Source organism: Lycorma delicatula, chromosome 3, assembly GCF_047948215.1.
Source record: "Lycorma delicatula isolate Av1 chromosome 3, ASM4794821v1, whole genome shotgun sequence".
NCBI classification, from domain to species: domain Eukaryota; kingdom Metazoa; phylum Arthropoda; class Insecta; order Hemiptera; family Fulgoridae; genus Lycorma; species Lycorma delicatula.
The window spans coordinates 96,753,430-96,776,374 of NC_134457.1; the positions used below are offsets into that span (position 1 = coordinate 96,753,430).

The 22,945-nt window shown below is 29.7% G+C and overlaps 1 protein-coding gene across 1 annotated transcript in view; it reads right to left on the reverse strand.

The window, feature by feature from the left end:
• kon (chondroitin sulfate proteoglycan 4-like protein) overlaps positions 1-21,858 on the reverse strand; it is a 108,160-nt gene extending 86,302 nt beyond the window's left edge. Inside the window, exons 1-4 of the mRNA XM_075360205.1 lie at positions 21,499-21,858; positions 7,966-8,129; positions 5,494-5,636; positions 1,912-2,217 (exon numbers count right to left, since the gene is read on the reverse strand). Of these exons, the coding sequence (XP_075216320.1) occupies positions 1,912-2,217; positions 5,494-5,636; positions 7,966-8,129; positions 21,499-21,559 (674 nt within the window). The 5' untranslated portion in view covers positions 21,560-21,858. The remainder of the gene's footprint in view (positions 1-1,911; positions 2,218-5,493; positions 5,637-7,965; positions 8,130-21,498) is intronic.
• Between the last annotated feature and the right edge of the window lie 1,087 nt (positions 21,859-22,945).

Genomic DNA, 22,945 nt, shown 5'->3' on the forward strand with positions numbered 1-22,945 from the left:
ACAAATTATATTTGAATTTCTGTTGATGGAGTAATAATGCAGTGATTTATTCAGTCATCATCAAGATTATGTGCTTTTTTTGACAAGAGAACTTAATAAAGATCAAACTAATACAACCTTTTTTTTATTGTAATTCTATTTTGCATTTGTAACCATATTAAACAATAGTTTATTTTGTGAATTTAAAAAAAAAACCTAATATAAAAAAAATTTCAAAATAAAAAGAAAATATATTTAAATAGATTAATCAACCAGATCTATTTAAAAAAAAATAATTTAAGATAAGAAAACAATGCAATAGTAAGTTTACTGTATGGGAAGTTGTAACTATTAAAAAATCTATTTATAGGCGGAATTATCTTGGAAAAAAATACCACAGAATGAGTGAAAAATAAGGTAATCCAAAATTCATTAATCCAGTGAGGTGGGAAATTTGCTTTTATGTTGGGTTGGTAATACTTGATTTTAAAGCAATAACATATATTAATAATAAAGTAATTTCTTCCTATTTTGTCTGTACGTGGCATGTATGATGTGAAAAGCCTACCATGTGTTTTATACATCTCATTGAGCATTAACTTGAAGTTATTTTTAATCCAAGTGCCAGGAAGACCTTGCACCTTGCTTTTCCTTGATCAAAGTAACCAATAAGTCAACAGTGCCACATATAGTTGCTCGTTTTAGAAAAATCTATAGAATATATAAGAAAATGATCCTACCAGTCAACATTTTAAAATGACAAATCTTTAGAATTTATTTGTTCATCCTTTAAATGATCACCTCAATAATAAGACAGCTATTTCAGCAATTCAGATTAATCCTGCATATCATGCAGGAATACTGAGAGAAACCCATCATGGAAGAAGACTAAATTATTGCAAATGGTTAAAGCATTTTGACTGCAACAATACTATGATCTTGTATTTTTTTTTCTTGTGATGAGATATAGTTTCTTCTAAGTGGCTATATAAATGGTCAGAACTGATACTGAAGTAAAGAGAATCCTCTCATTTTCCATCAGACTGCAGTACATTCAGAAAAGATCAGTTTTGTACACAATTTCTCAGAAGAGAACAGTGGGTCCAATATTTTTTACAGAAACAGTATCTGAATGCTACCAGCAGATTACAGCTGACTTCAAGGTGCTACAAGAAGATAAATGCAATTGCTGCTGGTTGCTGCAAGACTGCAAGGCCTACACAGTAAATACACAATGTTGCTGCTATGCAAGTTCTTCAGGGTGTCATTTCGTGTGGCTATGGCCACCTAGGTTACCAGATATTTATCCCCCAAGAATTTTTTTTTGGGGTTATTTTAAAGAAAAGGTATTCAAAAATAAATCTTGCACAATTGTAATTGATCAACTCAAATGGAACACTGAAGTCGATTTATCCACACCAGTGTCATAACCATGAAAATAGTAACTTCTAACATGATGAACGTGTTGATGCCTATGTAACTGCAAATGGAGGGCATTATGAAAAGTTTTATTATAAAAAAAATTACTGTAAGATATCAAATGATTTAATTCTTTCTTAAAATTTAATAAAGGTTTTTTTCAAATACTAGTTTCCAAGTGTCCTTTTTCCAAAGGTTAGTTACACAACCTTGTTTATCTATAAAAGACCCCACCATTCTCTGAAAACATTTGTGAGAATGCATTATGTAAACCTTCAACACTGACAAGAACCTAAATTGTAAAAAAATGTTTACAATACATTACAATTAATCACATAATTTTGTGTATTTTTATTTTTATAATTTTAATCAAAGTTTGCTAAATATAATCAATATAACTGATTTTATTCACCACAAAGTAACTGCTGCAACCATATAAAATCAAGTAAACTTAACAGATTATTGCAAAATTAATTTAAACTTAAACATAAGACAATAATCAACACAACATACTTAGCTCCAGAACGTGATATAACATTTGGTAATGCAATATATGCACCATCTTCAATGAAACTAATTTCACGATGTTCATCAGCATCAAATTCCGCAGCACAGTTCCATGTAACACCTTGAGCATCAGCCTGCCCAATCCTATGCCTAGCTCTACTTAGTACATCTACTCCATTATATGTCACATCACCGAGGCAGCCTCTTAACCACTCACCATGACCAAGAAACAATTCAGAAAATTCACCTTGGCCACCAACAAAAAGCCCATAATGTATATTTAATTCAAAAAAATTACCTGGTAGTTTTTTCCTGGAAAAAAAGTTCAGCAATATAAAAAAAATTAGCATTTAAACAAAAATTTAATATAAATTTTTACAGACTTTTTGAAGAAAAGTACAATATACTTTCATTCATATCGTGGGAGTGAAATTGAATTTTCTTTATGTTTTGAAGTATGAAAATACCAATTATTTATAATTTCCTTATATTCATTCCATTAAATAAACCACCTAGTACAGAATATTGAGATAAGAGAATCTGTCCCTAATTTTTCATGAAAGTACTTTTGCGGGATCCCACTTCCTTAGTCTTGATTGAAATAATTCCATTATTGCATAATAAAAATACTAAAATAATGATAACTGCTTAATAATTTGCATGAGTACTGCTATCTGTTGCAATTTTTATAAGAACATCTCCCTCAAACACTATTTGATGGTTTATCAAATTGAAATTTTGTTTTTTATTTATATATGAGTAATATTTATCTAATATATTTAATGTTATGTCATCTTTATTAATTCTAATAAATATTTAGGATACTTCTACATTTTTAATATTTCTAAATTTGTATTAGTATTAGAATTTTTATTGATTATTAAATTGTCTTCCATTTAATTAGCAGAATCTTAAAAAGATTACTTTTAATAAATACAGGATGCAGCAGAACCGACTAAGCAATTAGGTGGGGTCAATGATCAGGTGGTAGTGGGGGTAGGCAGGAGCACATGGTCTTCCTCTGTTCCATCAGTGGCTTCATTTCAGTAGCCAACATGGTTTGGCCCAGAGCAGATTGTGGGGTTTACTGTGCGCACATATTTTTAAAACAATCAGTCACTGATTGTGACACAAAGAGATGGTCCAACCATCTCGGGGATGGTTCAACATTCCGTGTACACACTGCCATTCCTAATGTGCATACAATTTGGTCCTGGGTTAGGCAGTTGGAGGAAACTTCTTAGCACACTAAGAGGAACGCATGGCCATCACAGGTCTATCAGAACACCAGAAAATATACAGCTGGTGAGAGCAGCAATCAAGCAATCGCCAAGACAGTTTGCTTGGAGGCATGTTGTTGACGTGGGGATGTCAGACCACAGTTTGGGAAGAATTCTGAATTTTGATTAGAATTTTCAACTCTTTAAAATAATGATGTCTCAAGAATTGTGCCCAACAGACTACACCAACTGCCAAGATCTGTGAGAGCAAATGTTTGCACAGATCACTTCCAAGGCAGCTTTCTTCAATAGCAACGAGGCACATTTTCCCTTCAGTGAGACTGTGAATAAGCAAAATTTCCACTACTGGGCTGAAACACCCGAATTATTCATGAAAGACTGCTACATTCCCCTACACTAACGGTGTGGTGTGTCATATCACAATTTGGCGTGATATGCCCATACTTTTTAAAGGATGGCATGACTATGACCATAAATTCTGAACAGTATGTCTCAATGTTGCAAAATTTTCTGCAGTCCAGAGTGGAAGAGATTATTGAAGAAGCGGGATTGGGAGACTGGCGGTTCAAAGAGGATGGAACTTTAGATCTCAGCCTAAAATTCACTAAATGTTTTGAGAGAAATGTTTCCCAGACATATGATTTCTCTGAGGGGTGGCCAGTGCGGTTACCCAATTTGAGCATTTGTAACCTTTTTCTTTGGAGATATTTGAAGGAAAAGATGTTTTAAGTGTCACCTTCAACCCAACCAGAGCTAAGGGAGTGGATTATTGAAGAAGTTAACACCAACCCTGTGATATATGTGAATAAGCTGTAAAAAGCGTCAGAGATCGTTTCCAACAGTGTGTTGCTACTAATGACTGCCACCTTGAGGACATTACATTCAAAACTTAATGATTATTAAATGGTATGTACTGCTAATTTAGAAAATAAAAACATTTTTTCTATATATACTTCCATTACTTTTTTTATATCTCCTCAAAACTGCTTAATCAGTTTTGCTGCACCTGTATATATAAAAGTATATATATATATATATATATAGGCCTTTGTAAAAAATTTGTAGCTCAAAAACTCCAGCTATTGGATCAATTTCACTGAAATTTAGATATGCTGTAGTAGTGTACCTGAACTTCAGCATGAAAAATTTTATGAAGATTGGTTGCATCATTGTTCACTTATACTCAAGTGAAGGTTGACAAAAGACAACATAATCTCAATTGAGGTCACAGTGGTGAGCGAGATTAAACTTTATCCTTGTGTAGGGTCTACTTGTTAAATCGAATGTATGTAGTGCATTGTACTCTGGAAATCATGTGTTTCTGACTGCAAACTACTGAGGGCATCAGAAATGAAAAGTTGAGTCTTCCTGCACCGAACTGTGGAAGAGTTTTAAAAATCTGCAGTAGAAAAAATCTAGTACACTAAACAAATAGCTAAGACATATCTTCAGCACTTATTTGAACCACACTGAATATAAGAAACTGTTAAACAAAGTTAAAGTTTGTCAAAATTTCATAAAGAAGAAAAGAAGTGTTTTACAAACAGCTTTAAAGCTGAAATTCTGTGAAAGGAATTTTAATTTAAAAAACCATAACTCTCTGGAAGTGAACTGTGTTTACCATATTAATTTAAAACTCAAAATCTCTAATTACCAAAAGATAGCAAAGTTTTATTTTTACATAGAAACATCAATTCTGAATTAAAATAATTTTTGTAATGTCATAACAAAATACAAAAAAACACAAAATTTCTAAAACAATATGGTAATCTAATAAAGGTGGTACAACATGAAAACATTTACTAATTTTAACACCATATTGCTTTTCACTGATTTTGAAAAGTATCCAATTACATCAGATTTCAATATGAGAGGGAATTGGAATTAAAATGCAATGAACCAAATATCACCAGCTTTTTTAATTGTAAAATCTTAAAAAAAAAAACTAAAAATCTGAAATTTTCAAAGGATATAACACTTCACTGTTTATATCAGCTATGAAACCAACAAAGTGAGAGTGGACATAATGATTACTACATTAAAAACCATGTGATGGATGATGAAATGGATCTCAAATATGAATGGACGTATGGATCTCAAAAGGAGATGGATGGATGACCAATAGAATGGATCAATTGGGAGGAAACTGGAAACGATTTGCCCAAGAGGTAAGTACTGTTATTATCTAAGTTTGGAAGGATGGATGATGTCTTAATATCATTCAACTGAATAATAAAAAGTGATTATAATTCTTTACTGATTTTCTAGTAAAAGTGATCTAGAAATTACTGATTAACAATTATATTTATAGTTTCAGCTTAAAACATTTTACTTTTGTAATCATTACCTTGTTGTGTGAATGTGATCAACCTGCAACATAACATCCGCTTCTTTTCTTGAAATTAAAACATCATGCCATTGTAAATCATTTAAACGAAGACCTTTTGGAGAGCTTATTTCTACTTCACCAGCCCCAAGATTTATGTGCATCTAAAAAAATTATGACCTAATAAATAACTTCATTAACATTAAGTTAGAAATGTACACGATTTAAAATTACAACACAATACACTACCCATTTTTAAACATTCAGTAAGACATGTTAATGGTATGAATAAAAATAAAAGTTATTGGAAGTTAATTTACATATAAATACATTTAAAAGCTAAAATGTTTGTATTGTAGCATTCAACCAACAGAAACTTCTTCACTACTTTATATAAAAATAAGGTAGAATTTAAAATATCTTACAAACTATTTATTATTTTTTTACTTATACATTACTACTTATTATATATAAATTATATACATATATACATCATACTTATTATTATATATATATATATATTTTCACATGACAAAATAAAATACAAAATATAAGAACACCATTTTTACTTATAAAAATTGATATTATGTAAATTTGTTTTTTTTTTTATTAAAAAAATTAACATTAGAAGAGTCAAAAAAAATATCTTGAAATAATAAAAAAGATAGAGATTTAAAATTGCATGTGGTATATGAATAAAACATCAGGCAGAAATTGGGTAAAGCCTCAGCTCAAACATAATGAGAATGAGATTCCATTATAAATTAAAAAAAAAAAAATTAGGGAGAAATGATGTAGCAGAAAAGAAAAAGAGTCAAGGATTTTTTTCTTAGCTATTTTACTTTTCTGCAATTTCATTTTAAAATGAAGACCACTTTAAAAGTTGCAACAATTATGCAATAAAGAAGGGAGAGATATTTGTCTAGGGAGTTGTCTTATCCCTTAAATTATGTTATATGAATACTTCCTTAAGTTATATTTGTAACCAAATCATTTTCTGACATTTACTTATGTTATTCACAGTTTAATAAAACCCATTGGACATTAATAGCATTGAGAGTCTTTAAACTGTCATCTGAGAATGAAACTTTATCAAATAGGGATTATATAAAATGTATATATATCAAAATGTATATGAATTCTTATACCATTTTAATTTAAACACCAAAAATTTGTCTGCCTACAAGTTTTACTCAATATCTAATTAGTGGAATCATTTATCAAGTATTATTTTGTCACACTTTGTTAACTTATATAATGAAACAGTAACTTTCAATTTTTGATAGCTGTGATAACACTATGAAACAAGTCACTCATGTAATTGTTTCAGCTAGCTTCTGGACAACCTCAATCAACCAGAAATAAGCATGTGTAATATCAGAAAAAAATTCAACTATTTACATAACTTAAGAAAGCAATTGAACAAAATTACTTTACAAAAAGAAGAAAATTATGCATTAAACAGGGGCCGTATAAGTACAAAGCTGTGATATTAGGAAGGATTATAGTATGAAAGAATCCATTCTACATGTATTCACCATTTATCTTACTTATTCCATTTCAACTTATTAGTTGACTGATGTAATATTCATTCAAGTTACCTATCTTTCTTGAGATAAATTTTTAGCTTGTCCTACCCTAGACAGGTGGTATTGAGTATTAAATTGTAGCAGACAATATGAGTTAGAGGTTTCAGTAGTTTAAGCTGAACAAAGGGTAAAATTAACTTTACATTTTAGATCGAAAGTACCTAAAATGATACTTCTTACTTTTTTTAATTAAAATTATTTTTAAATTTCAATTCTGCAAGTACTGGTGGAAATACACACATTGTATTGTTTTCCAAGTATTGTTTGCTTGTAAATTTTTTCATCAACTTTTTATATACTAATTCCTTAGCATCTGTTTGTTTGAGCACTTATTAAAATTTTACTTCACTAAATATTTAGTTTAGCGTTCTTTCTTTATAGTTGGTAAGGTCAGAGAAATTAGTTTCCCACTTAACCTGCATATATATTAAATGTATGTTCCTGATTTATTTTTGTTCAATTAATAGGATATATACCTTTTTTTTAAAGTTTTTTCTGTTCTAAACATGTTGATTTTGACTGTAATGAATGAAATCCAAGACAGCTCTATTTAATACAATCTAGGGTTTGAGATTTTTATCTGATACATTTTGGGGTTACTAGGGTTTCTCTTTTCAAGTAAATTCCTCTGGACAACCAACTCTAACATTCCATAACATTACTTCTATTTTTCAGGGCTATTTTTAACTACATAGAACATAACTATTTATACAAAGTGTCACAAGAAGTATTAAGCTATTTTACCAAAATAAAAACTCTAATCAAGACACAATTATAACTACTATGGAAATGTATGAGGCCACAAACCAATTTGACATTAGCCTCAAACCCAAGTTCTAATAATAGAACTTAAAAAATTCTTAAGCACATTACTTGTATGAATTCATAAAAATTATTAACTAACCTTTAATCTTCCAGATTCAAGCCGTATTAAACAGTAATCAATACGACCAGCAGCTAAGAATAATAATGCATCTGACCTTTTTGTACGAAACCTTAACTGGACTTCAGTGACACTTTTAGCATCTTGTAATGGAACGGAGACATAACTTGAGCCATAAAATGATGCTAAAAATAAAAATAAACACTATCACATAAAGGTAAAAAAAAAAAACAGATACACAGTATAAATAAATCTAGAGAATGTGAAAAGTAATTAGGAGTTATATTAAGTAAACCAAATGTAATCATTTTAAATTAAATAAATATAACAACCAGGTTAAAACATCATACCATTATTCATTCATTTCTTCCTTGGTGACAATTTTATTTATTTCTCCCTTTCTCATTTTTCCTTAATCAGTTAATAACTATAAGTATTTTGTTACTTTGTATTCCCATTATACTCAGATACCCAAAATACACTAATTTGTTCTATTACTCTATCCTATCCTTCAGTCTTAAAAATACAACTAAATTTCTTATACATATTTCTTATTTACTTTTCTCAACATAACTGATTACAATTTCACCCAACATTCCAGTATCTCATTTACTTTTCTAAAGTTTGAGACTCATACCTTTTCACCATATAATAATAGTATATTCTTGTGTATGGGATCTTTTAAGTTACTGTACTTCTTTTTTTTAGTACAGTACAGTTTTTTTTACTATAGTACAGTTGGTATAGTTCCTATAACTTTTTACAGTTCCTAAGAAACGCTACTCTGACGAAGTTAGTCAGCAACTGCTGTGCAATGATTTCACTATTCCTTCCTGCTTTTTCTTACACCTTGTCTTATAAATGCTTGAAAAAGGTTTGGTACAATTTAATATCAATTACTCTAGTTTTAGAAATTTTGCCAAAGTTTGAGTAACTATTTTTCAAAATAAATTTAAGATTACTAAAATTGTTTCAAATTTTCAGGTAATAATCTTCCTGATTGTTTGCCTTTTAAAAAATCAGCCCACAAAACAAAAACTTTACACCAGGTTTGCAACACATCCCTAGTTATGTTGGCTCAAATACCTAGTTCCTACATCATTTTCTCATTTCTCAATACTTAACTACCAGAATAAATAAATGAATACGCTATCTCTAAATTAATGTATTGTAACTTAAATTTTGTGCCTTTTAATCTGGTCCTTATTAATACATCTGTTTTCTTTAACATACAGTTATTTGTATACTTTATTTACCTTCTCATCAACTTTTCTTGTACCTCAGTTTCACTTTTATAACTTCATTTAATCGTATTGTTTTTATGATTCGTGCTAAACATTTTTTAATCAATATTTTCCTAAAAGGAACAACTGTTGCAACACCTTAAGAAAAATTGTTGGTCTCAAACAGTAATAGATTAAATACAGACTTTACCAAAGTTTCATAGCAGACTATATGTATATCGGTGTTTTAGAAACACATCTAATTTCAAACTGTTATGATTAAATGTTATAGGGTGTTTCAAAACCATCCAATATATGATGAAATTTTTTAATTTAGAAAACTGTGATTGTACTACTTAAAGTTATTTAGGCTAATCTCAGTAGCTCTAAAATTAATGATTGTGCTGTACCGTATACATGAATCTTGTCACAAATGTAATATTTCATGTTAATATACGAAAATTGCCACAATCTTAACAGGGAATAATGAAAATACTAAATAGTAAATACTCGATACTTAAAGTAGATTAATCAATTTACTTTAAGGTTTTTTCATTACAGAAATAACACAATTAATAAATAGTGACAATACAGAAACAATTAAAAAATAAATTATCCACTGCAAAAATTAAATATCATCAAAAATATTATTAATTTAATCTTTTAAGCTGCTAATCCATTTTATAATCTGAGCTCTTTTCTTCATAAATGTAGTTTGTCTACAATAATTTATAATAAAGTATTTGGTGGTGGTATGGTAGCAATAGTAATATAAGTAGCAGTAGTCTTATGATTATATAATAATATATTTTAGTAGTGTTACATACTTTTTTAATGCATTTTTAAACTCTCTAGGATCTGTGGGAAAAAACACATGTGCACTGTGTTAAAAACATTGCCATCTTTCATTATTTACAACATTAGTTGAAGCTCCATTATTATTAAAAAAAATAACATTTGTCAATCCATTAAATTTTTTTTTTTAATTTTAGCTTAAGTTTTTTTTAGACATAATCTCAACAACTTTTAATAACATTTTTTTATCTGTTACGTATGAAATGGTTTCAAAAAGGTCTGAATAAATTTAAAAAAATTTGAAAAATATTTTAAACAAAATTCAATTATATTATAAATCTGTCTAACAATTTTTTAGGGTGTTAAAATGTGGGTTTTTATAATTTTCCTCACTTATGATATATTTTATAAAATAAAATTAAGAATAAGAGATTTAAGCCAATACAATTTGCAACAATTTAAATTTTTAAAAGAGGCTGCATCCTTCAGTAAAGTGAAAAGTATTTTCTTTAAATTTACAATGGTATTCTATGTCAAAATTTTACTAACTGAAAAATTAAAGAACGCAAAGTTTTTGACTGTGTGTTAACATTCTTTTGAGGTAATGAAAGTTAAGTATTCCTTTTTTTAAATTTATTTTAAGAATGAAGTCTTTAATTTCTGCAAATTTATTTATGTACAAATTAGTTTATAATTTGTACTAAAAGTCTGCATTGTTCTTTTAATGAGAAATTATTGATGTACAGTAAATTATTTTTCATCAAAATTTAAATAAAATAAACAAATACTCAGTTTTTTTTTGAGTTCATTTAGGATTTTAAATTATTTTCAACACAAAGCTAATCTGAAATAACTTTTCAAAATATTTTCCCAACTAGATGTAAAGCAGTGTTATATCCTTTCATTGAAATAAAATTATGCAAACAATAGAATACAAAATTAGACACAATGCAGCAACTATAGCACTTGCAACAAATTGGAAATAATGCATTATTTACTTGCTTTTTACTTCACATGACAGCAGATAGTAACACAAACTGATTCAAACACTCTTTTTATTATTTAAATGTTTGAATTACGATTAAAAAAAAAAAAATTGATGATAAAGTTAGGTTAAAAGAAATCCTTTATGAAATTAAATAGCAATCAATGACTGGTCCAGAGACACAAGGAAAAATATGGATCACTCAAATTACAAGTGAAAGTGATGCCAGTGAATTGCTAAAATGGGATGTATACAGTAGTTAGCTGATATTAATATAAACGTTTTTTAAAAAGACATTTTTACAATGACAAGGCAATTTCTGACTTGCCCTTGAAGCAGTGATATTAACAACAATAGATACAAAGGCATTTAGGTGAGATAAATTGCATCACATAACTTACCAAGCTATGACAAAAAGTACAAACTGGTTATATTTCTATCAGCAATTTAAAAACTTATTTACATAAAATATTTTTTTAATCTGCATTAAAGTTTTTGGCAGAACAGCAGTAAATCAATCTGTTCAGAAATATTTTACCACATTACATTTTAAATAAAATAACTAATCAGCCAAATGTACTTTATTTCCCAATAAAATTACTGAATCAGGGTGAAACAAAATGAAAAACACCACTAAAAACAGTAATTTGAAACAAGAATTTAATAAACACAACTTGAATGAAATATGATGCTAAGTAAAAAAAAAGAACAAAAATCACCTTCCAGGTAGGGTCAATCCATTTGAAGTGACCCCAAAAAAAAAACATAAGCTGGTTGCTTGACCAATTCCAAAAAAAAGTAAACTTACCAACTTGTTTCAGGACTATAAAACAATTTTTATTTTTTTATTTTTTATTTAAGCAATTTACTTGTGGCAGCCATTTTTGTTATGGTGTGCACACTTATTTTTGTGATTGTAAGGGTTTATGGAAAAAATCATAACAAAAAACTATTGGACCACAAAGGATGAAACAAAAAGCAGTTTAATCACATTTTCTCAAAGTAAAAGATTGATTCATTGGTTTATTTACCTTTCTCTCTTCTTTCTATGAGAAAATGACCAATAAAGCTGAACATGAAAAACGGTGAAATTTCACTTTTGGTAATTTTTTTCAAGAGGCAGGGATGGCATACACAGTTTGAATTATTTTTTTATATGTAAGTATTTATTAATAGTTTTACCATAAATAAAATTAATGGTGATATTCTTACCTTCAAAACTTTCATGAATTTTTGAAAACTAGTTTTTTTTTTAAATTTTAATTTTGGCTTCTAATAACTGTGATGGAGGTGGTGATAAAAATCTGAAATTGACACAACTTGCAGTGTTTTTGTAGATGTTTATGGCTAATAAAAAAGTTTCTTTTGTATTGTACTAATATAAAAGTTATAATCTCTTAAAAATAATGAAAAACCTGTTAAAAGCGATACCATTTTGACTCACTAAATAAGTGCTCCACAGGGATTTTTTGTCTTTATTACAATTTAAATTTTTTTATATTTAGCCCATATGTTGCTGAAGTTGATTTTTCAATATTTATAAAAATTTTTTTTTATTATAATGGTAGGTCATAATTTAATTATAACTTAACCAATACCAGTAACCTAATACAATTTTGATTCAAAATTTTGTAGCAATGAAAGTTTATTATTCAGTGTGGTTAACCAACAGCTGTGATATCTCTTTTATAATTCTCTTGAAATTGTGTGAGAATGACCTGTCACTGCAGTTAGTTTAAGTGATGTCAACTTTCCCAGGACTTTGCATATTGGTACCTACACTTTGTCTTGTTCAGACTTTTGAAATGATGTACGTGGTCCAGCTGGGTGGAAAAAATGAATCTGCACATCGTCATTTTCGAGCCTAATATCTACTATTTTTCTATCCACCACTGATCTTCATACACACAAGCAACAGTCTTTTTCTTTAAGTGAAAGTGGTACAATAATTGACACATAATGGTGTTCATAGTCCTTGGAGTCTGAAGTAAAATAACATCTTACAATGCTTTCTGACACAGGAACATACTTGTGGTAGCATCTAGTACTAATAACTCTTTCACAACAATCAAAACTTTTTTCATGATATTTACAAACACTAGTGACATCTGAATTAACACGCAAAAAAATAAGTTGTAGGTTTTCATCACTAAATTCATAAATTTTAATGAGTTCTTTTGACACTGTACAATGCACTGTTTTATGACAATCTTCATTCCCATAAATTCATATGGAACACTGTTCTTCCATTGTTTTATGTTAAATTACTTGAAAATAATGTAAAAATTTAACTGATTTTAAAATCTGCAAATACAGGTCACTGACTAATGTCAGACTGACCATTCTGTAACTACAAAGCTAAATGATGCAACAAGTATAATGAGCATGGGGATCGTTTGGGCATCTGAACGATCCGATGCTGGACCGGTTCCTGCTGTTGAGTCCACCGGCCCGGGACGATTGAAACCCAGCAGGCTAGAACGGGAAGGTGGCATCCGCACCCAACGGCTCCGTCGGCTGCTCCGACGAGGATGTTGGTATCCACTGGGAGGTCCTACGTTGAGGCGGCTACGGAACTTCTTCTGTCATCTTTTGCACGCTCTTTTATTGGAGCCTGAGAGTGGTGGGGCCACAGCGCCGCTACGGTGGGAAAACTGCGCGGCGGGAGTGACGCTTGTACGTAGACTGTGTCCCACTGACATCTCAGTTGCTACCGTTGTCATCCGCCAATATTAAATCAGGCGTATATGTGGTAACAATGAATAAATTGCTATTTGTTTCATCCTTCCAGGATCAATAGTTTTTAGTTATGATTTTTTCCGTAAACCCTTACAATCACTAAAATAGGTGTGCACAACATAACAAAAACAGGTAAACTGCTTAAATAAAAATTAAAAAAAAAGTAGTTTTAAGATCCTGAGATATGTAGGAAATAAGTGGGAAAGTTTCAATTTTTTTTTCTTTTGGTCAAGCAACCACTGTTAGATCACTTCAAATGGATTGACCCAATTGTCTTGGCATTTTATATGGCCAAATTGATAAAATGGCTTTTTGGAGAAGTAATTTTTTCATAAGGATCTGGAATCATTAGTATCTTGTTATGGAAAACAAATTAAACTGTTTTTTATATATCTTGCAATACTATTCAGTAATTTTTGATTTAAACAATTATGTTACATTTACTGTTATTTTCAAGCAAATTTCAATTTTGTTACATGAAATTTGAATATTAACCTTTATTACTATAATTGTTCTATTTAATGTAATGATTATGAACAAGTTTTGACAATTAATTTAATTACATTAAAACTGAGTATAGCTACACGTGTTAGTTTACATGAACAATAAAGATTATATGTAATTTTATAGCCAGAAATGAATAATAATGATTAAGCAACTAATACTTTTTAAGACTATCACTAGTATAATGTAAAAAAAAACAAAAAAAAACTGCTGCTCTCCCATCTGGATAAATGGTTGTCTGTGACACATTACAAGTATATAAATAAAATAAAATACATACGCTGAATATAAAACAAAGAGTACATTACATTAACTACATGCATTATTGGTAAAATTGTATTTTTAAAATAATTTATAAATTTTAGATAGTAATATTACTTGCAATTTAATGAAATTAAAAAAAACACCTATTCCTGTACTGCTTTTTTATTTTTGTAAACTATCAAATACTTCACAGAGATATCACTGCTTTTTAAAAATAGTTTTTTTAATATAAAAAATTAATTAAAAACATAATTACGTTTTTAATGTATAGGTATAACATATTTATATAGTGCATGTATACATTATATATATACATAATAATTATATAAAATTCACATTATATATAACATAATGTGAATATGTTTCATATAAAATAAATGGAACATGTTCCATTTATTTTATAAATTAGGGTCACTTATTTTAAAACTGCGGTTTTAACGAAGACTAAAACAGTTTTAGTTCTTCAATCTTTTTCTTAAATAAATGAAAACATTTGTAGGCTACTTCTGAACAGTAATGTAGGGGTGTAGGGCGTAGGATGGTAGCATGAATGGGTGCAAGACAAACCCTACTGATGAGAATATGGTGATTGAGGTACCACTAGCATAAGTGATCACCCTTCTACCAAGTACCAACAGATTCTGATGAGGGTGGATGAGAAGGTAGAAGGTAGGCAGGGCACTCTGTTGTCCTGGGAGTGAGAAATTGGTCTCGAAGGCAGAGGAACCATATGGCCAATGGCATTCGGATCCAGAAGGCAACAGGGCACCACTCCATTAAAGTTCCATTGGAAATCCTTAGTTGTTAATGGCATGGTACGGACCTTACTGTAAAAGTATTCGAAAGTAAAGCCCCTTCAAGTGGATCTCTGGGAGGGGGAAAAACAGGTTTCATGCATATAAAGAACTTCTAGGGAAGGAAGGCAGACAAAAAAAATTTACAGAGGAAGACAAAAAAACATCAAGAAGAAAGATAAAAAACCATTAAGGATCAGAACATGAAATGTCTTAACACTACAAAGTGCAAAACTTGAGAATGCATATGAGATAGTCAAAAATAACTTAAGACATACCCTGTATGAGTGATGCGAGATGGAAAGGAAATAGGGAGATATCAAATAGAGGGGGCAGAAAGGAGAGTAGTAATGGAGTAGGTGTACTGATAAATAAGAAACTGGTAGGAAAAGTATTAAAGGATGAATATGTTGAAGAAAGAAATGTGTTGAATAAAGTATCACATGATGATAGGATAAAGGGAGAAGGTAAAAATATTGAAATAATTCAACTCTACATGTCAACCACTCAGCACACAGATAAGGAAGTAGAGAACAGTGTTACAAAAAGATAGAAGAGTTAATTGGAAAAGAAAAGAGGGCATGTTTAATGATATACTAGGTGATTGGAATGTTGTGGTTAGAGAGGGACGGGAAAAAAATGCAGTGGGAAAATATGGTCTACGAATTACAAAATGAATGATTAGATTCTGCATGAAGGACAGGGTGTTTTCCAACACCCTGTTTGAAAATCAATCATAAAAGAAATTATACGTTGCTATCATGAATGGAGAAAAATATCAAATTGATTATATTATGATACAACAAAAATTTACAAATTGTTTAAACATTGCTAAGGCTTATCTAGATCACAATCTAGTTCTGACAGAAGTGAACATTAAGATTAAGAAAATTGGGAATGGCAGAAGAGATTACTATGATTTAGAGAAGCTAAGGGAACAGAAAACAATACAGAGAATGGAAAGTGATGCTGGGAAAAATGAGAATGGGAGATAAAACAGGTAATGCAGATGATAAGTGTTTGAAAATATAAGAATTTAAAGGAAACAGCAAGAGACAACAACGTTTAAAACAGGAACAGAATACAAAAAGAGAGGGTTATAAGTAAAATTTTTGAAAGGAAAAAGTGAAAAATTGTACGAATAGAAGACGTAGAAGGAAAAACAGAAGGTTGAATAATGAACTAAGAAGAGAAACTGAAAAATCTAAAGAAAAGTGTCTTGAGGAAAAATGTACAGATAGAAAATTTGGAAAAATAAGGGAAATACGAGCTAATGCATAAAGAAGCTTCAGAAACAGTTTTTAAAGATAAACAATCACTAAAATAGGTGTGCACAACATAACAAAAACAGGTAAACTGCTGTTTACCTAAGAAAATTATTGTCTGATAAGAAAACTATCAGAGACAAGGGATGGGGAAACACTTAATAAGAAAGAGGTAATGAGAAGGAGATGGGAAGAATACAATGTGGATTTACATACATTAGGAGAAAAGCCAATAGAAATAACTACAGGAGTGGAAGAGAAGTACTACAAATTTCATGAATATATAAAAAAGGGTACAGTATATTAAAAAGTGAAATAAATGAAGCAATTAAAATGGTAAGGAAAAACCGAGAGATATGATGACCAATTGAACTGTTGAAAGCAGTAGGAGAGACGGGAGTATTATTATTACTATATATATATGCAATGGACTACTTGAAAAAGTAAAGTGGCCAGAGGATTTCTGGGTTAAAATAATGGTACCAATAGAAAAGAAAAGGAATACAAATAAGTGTGAAGAACATAGAACGATTAGCCTAATATCACATGCAGCTAAAGTACTATTAAGGGTTATAAATAAAAGGATATACAATAAATTTGATGACAGTATTGAGGAAAAACAGTATGGGTTTAAAAGAGATGTTGGAACAAGGGACGCTACAGGGCTGCTAAAAGTAATAGACGAGAGATACATGGAAAGGAGGTGGAGTGTATGTTGCACTTGTCAATTTTGAAGAGATGTTTGACAAAGTTAGATGGGATAAACTACTATTAATTTTGAAAGAGAAGGGTGTTGACTGGAAACAGAGATGCCTAATAAAAGAGCTGTACTATAACCAGAGAATAAAAGTGAGGGTAGGAGACAAAATTACAGAAAGAATAGGGATTGGAATGGGAGTGTAGTAGGGATGCTGCATGTAATCAACACTGTTTATTATAAATCTGGAATTAATAATTAAATGCTATCTGAATGGAAAAAGAAGATTAGAATGTATACACTTTGCTGATGACATGGTTGTAATGACAGAGCCCAGGTAAATTATATGAAATGCATTGTACCATAAATGAAGCTTGCAAATGTCAGGGGATTTGGATCAACAAAAAGATAAAATGTTTGGTATTAGGTGAAAAAGAGGAGAGGATTGAAATTAAGATAGAAAATGAAGTTTTAGAGCAGGTCAAAGAAATTTCAGTATTTAGGGAGCTTTATAACTGATGATTTGACTTGCACAGTAGAAATTAAAACAAGAATATTAGGAAGTCAGCAGGGGTATTCCATTTTAATTCAAAAATTATCAGTGCACCACTATTTTTGATTGATGATATTTGGTAAATGATAACTATCCACCTTGCAGTCAAAAAATATTTTTATATATTTTTCTTGAGTAATAGACAAACAGCCAACTAACTAGCAAACAGCCATTTTGGTCACTTTTTTCATGAACTGTAGCATTTTTATTTTACATCGTATAGAGGGTCAAAAAGGAATTTTTGGAAAGAGTAAATATGGAACTTCATCTTAGTGTACTGAAAATTCATTTTATTTCATAACCAAATCTTGTAATGTTTACTGATGTTACATTCACAAATTGTTTTTTTTTTAATTTAAATTTTGGGCCCAAAATAATGAAAGATTTAGAGTAATCAGGCCTGTTTTTTACCTTTCAACTCCTAGGTACAACTAGTACTTACAAAAAAAAAATTGGACTGTTACCAAGTGTCCTTCATTAAAATAAATGGCTGCCAAATCGTAATTTTGAAAATATATAATTTTTGCGGCCCAAAAACCACATGTGGGAAGGTGGTAAAAATGTGAAAATGTTTACAGCAGTAAGTACTTTTTATGTACTTTTAAACTATATAAAATTTATTTTGTTACTCAAAGGGGTTGACGAGTAATGAAGTCAACAAAACCGCCAAAAAAACAATGTTCCTTCTAACTGTAAACAACATATCCAAAAATATTGATGTTATGTATTTTTTCAGATTATAAAAATTACAAACTCATTAGAATGAATTAATTTATAATGAATAAATTGTCAATTACAGAATGTTAAATAATAATTACAAAATGATAAATAATTCAAATACATTAAGAAGTTGTTCACTTCATGTTTACCTTATTTTACTCCTGCTAATGGAAGTTATAAATAAATCTTTCACTTTTTGATAACTAACATAACTGCCATAACAAAGAAATCCTTCCAATTCTTTATTGAGTAGAACTGATAAGTCCTTATTCATCTTTGGTGTAATGTTGTGTCCTCTTCCAATAGTTGTTAGAAAAAGCTCTGGCATGAGAATCTTTAAAAAATATTTTCCACTTGAACCCATGTTTAATTATCAATGATTTCTTGAATGAAGTACCAGGACCTTGCAGATGGAAAAAGGGTATTTGGTATTCCTCTTCATTTTCATGTATTTTGACTTTGTACAATGAATTTTTACTTTTGTACAATGACTTCGCCTAACCACCACTTGCCATCGTATATGCAACAGACATAGTTTTCACAGTTTGGCTTTGGCAAACATATAAACCTTTTAGAACATCAATGTTCTTGTGCACCGATACTAACATAGATGTTTCTGATTCAGAGGTTGCCCAAACCTTCAGAATACAATTTTGACTTGTTGGAACATAAATGTGAAGGGTTCTTGTTTGTGGGACTGTTGTGATTACCTGTAACAAGAACTGAAGTATTCTTCAGTCTCTTGAACATCTTTATTAGAGCAGAAAATAAATGTTATATTTTTAATATTGTCTTTGCAATAATTGTATATTTCAGAAGGTGTAACAATTTGATTGTTGACTGTCCTTTGAAGGCTTGCTTTAGCCACTGTCCTTTTTACAGTTTCACTAATACCATTACATGATCCTTTTCCGTGGTATGCAGCAAAAGAAATGCCATTCATTGCAATGTTAAATTCTTCTTGATGGTAGCACAAATTTATGATTTTTTTTTGTTTTTATACTACGCTGAGATTCCATCAGAAAAAAAGATATTTAATTTGTGGTAAGTGTTTTTACTTTACTTATAACTTGCTTTTGGAAGCAGAAGAACAATGTAGTATTCTGCTTCAAGTACTAACTAATCATACAGTAGCTTTGGCTTTGTAATTTTCCTTCTTTTTTATGAGAAATGGACAGTGTGGCATAAGTTTTTTTCCAGTGATATGACGGGACTTCATCCTGTTATCACAAAAGGAAAATTTTGAGATAAGTCTCTAATTACAATACATTCATTCATTCTGCAACAAGTTTTCCTTTTTAATATTGAGTAAATTAGCTTGTTGCTTTGCAACAAAATGATGCTTTTTTAGATTTAAATTTTCAGTAAGTTTATCTAAGTACTACTGAAATGGAAATATTTCCATTTTATCCTTTATTATAATGATTAATCCTTCATATTCCCTACCTAACTCAGCATAACTTTGTGGTACTAAACTGGTTTCTTGTGTAAAAATATTTAAATCAAAAGAATCGTTTAATTTACTGGTAACTGACTCGGCTTTTTTTGTAACTTTATTTTTAAAAATTGGTTCCTTTGTGCAGCTAGATAATTTTTTAACCTTAGTGGGCGAAATACCAAGTGTGAACAAGCTTTATTCACCGACTCAACTATAACACATTGAGGCTCAAATATATCTTGACATTCCAGTTTTCTTTCTGTATCATCTAGTGGTTTTTGTATTTTGTTTAAATATTTTGTACAGTTATCTGCCTAATTAATTTTAAATTTGTATTATCTCTTGATCAACTCAATTGTATAACAAAAAAATCCTATTGCTTTTGTACCATAAATTTAAATTACACATTATTTAAACTATTTATAAAAATATTATTTGTAATGTAATATTGGAAGATCATTTTGATTGTTATACAATCATCAATAGATAAAGGAGAGTTATTTGCATAAAAAAAAGTAAGTCGACAGTTATTTATATTCTTTTGATTAATTTATCAACTCTGGTAGATATATTATTACTGTAGTGTTACTATACTCAATAATAGTGAAGTAATGCTAAGTACTAACTAAAAATAAATAATTAGTACATATTAGATTTATATTTATTTTATTTTTCTTCACACTAATTGGTAAGTATCTACTGATGAAGAGTAACAATCAAAATCAGACAGCCTCGCTTTGGATTCACTTTTTAATGATTTTTTTCTAGTTTAAATCTTTTTCAGTACGGTTTAACTCTATCATGGTTGTAGCAAAAACTATACTTTATCAAAATAAAAACTTTTAATATACCTTTCAGTTCAGGACAGAGTTAACCTAACTAACTTCAGCAGTTTCAATATCCCTAAAATTAAAACCGTAAATAAAAAGAAAATGTGAACACTTTTTCCTTAATTAAGAATATTTCTAATTATTAAATGGTTTTCAACAAAATTAATAAATTACATAGATTTCAACCGTATGTATCTCTCTCTGAATTTGCATTCTTATTCCTTGACAAGCAGTTCTGTGTACAACCACACTCCTCATAAACCTAAAAAAGATGAACTATTGAAACTAAATACATGAACACACTTCTCATGGATAAAATAGAATAAAGAGAGGTGCAACAAATAAACAAATTATACATCAATAATAATACTAGTTACTATTACTAGTAAGTAAATAAAATTGAAATACAGTAAAACATAATTTTGCTTCACTTTAACATTAATTGATCATTATTTCAAGGTAAGTATACTAATAATCTGGCAAAAAATTATGCGGATATCATTAATCATCCATAGCAGAAAGAGACCAATTTAGTATTCATCAATTTTCACAAAAACATCGACATTAACAATCAAAGAAATATTAATATTGCATTAAAATGCTTAACAGTAACATAATTTATACTAGTATTAATATTAGAATCATTAATCATTCACAATTACAATAAATATATAACTTTTATTTTGCTACAGGAAACCCAATAACTACTGTCCGGTACATTAATGAATAATTTTTAAATAATCTTACCAGTTTCGGAGAAAGAACATCTCAGATGGGGAAACAAAAAAAACAGCCAAAGTAAAATCATAACTGATACTTTATTATAAAAGAACGATACGTGTTACAGAAAAAATTCTTCAATTGTATAGACTGTCATGTAAACATTAAACAAAAAATCTCTGTACATTACGAGGAGTTTTTAAATATTCAAATGAAAAACGAGTACACATAACAAAGGCCGCTTTAAAATCTTTCCAATAATAGAAAACAAATATTTTGCCTAATCGATTTGTAATATCAAAGATTCATTTCATGTAAATTAAAAAAATATCTAAAGAATAACACAGTGTTTACTTATTTCACAACCATCAGTTGACGCCCGATGGCTAGCAGACGAGCAAATGATTCATATCCTTCTTCTTTTTGTGTAAACCTTATGGGTATTTTCGTCGGGCCAGTCAATATTAGATATTACATTTCAAATACGAGATATTAATCACCGTAATTTTAAATGAAATTTCTGTGCACTTTTTAGGAAAAGTAAACAGACTTGAAAATTAATAATATCATCATTACTGCTAATTTTTTAAGTTTACATATCGCTTCTGTATGTGTATTGAAATAAATAAAAATAAGAATATGTATATCTTAAAACATCAATTTAAGCAATTTCTTTTAAAAAGTTGCTTTGTATTCCATAATTTTAAAACTTACATAATTATTAGGGAGACTATAACTATTAGAGTATTTTTATATGTTGGCTGCACTGGACTATTCGTTGCGCGCAATGTTTTGATTAGGTAACGCTACCAATAGTAGTGTCTCGGCCTTTCATCCAGAGGTCCCGAGTTCGAATCCGGTTCAGGCATGGCATTTTTACATGCTAAAAAATTGTCATTTCATTTCATTCTTTGAAGAAATACCAAAAAAATTTTTAATTGAGGTAAAACGAGCTGATTTAAAAAGCAGCATCAACAATTTAACCGTTTCTTCTTCTTGTTTCCTAATGTGTTCATATTGCAATCTGTTCAACTAGTGAACAATAAGAAAATACCCCCCCCTTGACCCAATGAGATTGAGATGTAGTCTTGTCTGTACTCAGACTTACATTCCTGAGATATGTGGTTAATTGAACGCCAACCACCAAAGTATACCAGTGTCCACTGTCTGGTATTCAATTCCATATAAAAGCAACTAATGTTTATTAGGATTTAAACCTAAGAGGCCAACTGGGTTGTTCTATTATTTAATTCCTCATCTTAAATCAGTTGTTCAAGTCAAAGGTTCTAAAGTTCAATCCTAGTAAAAGTTGTGGATTTGAATACTAAACAGTGGATACTGGTTTACTTTGATAGTTGGGATTCAATTAATCATAGGTCTTAGGAATGATCAGCCTGAATTTGTACAAGACTTACACTTCATACCTATCCTCATGTCACTAGGCCAGGAGGGGGTTGCTTATTGTTCACTAATT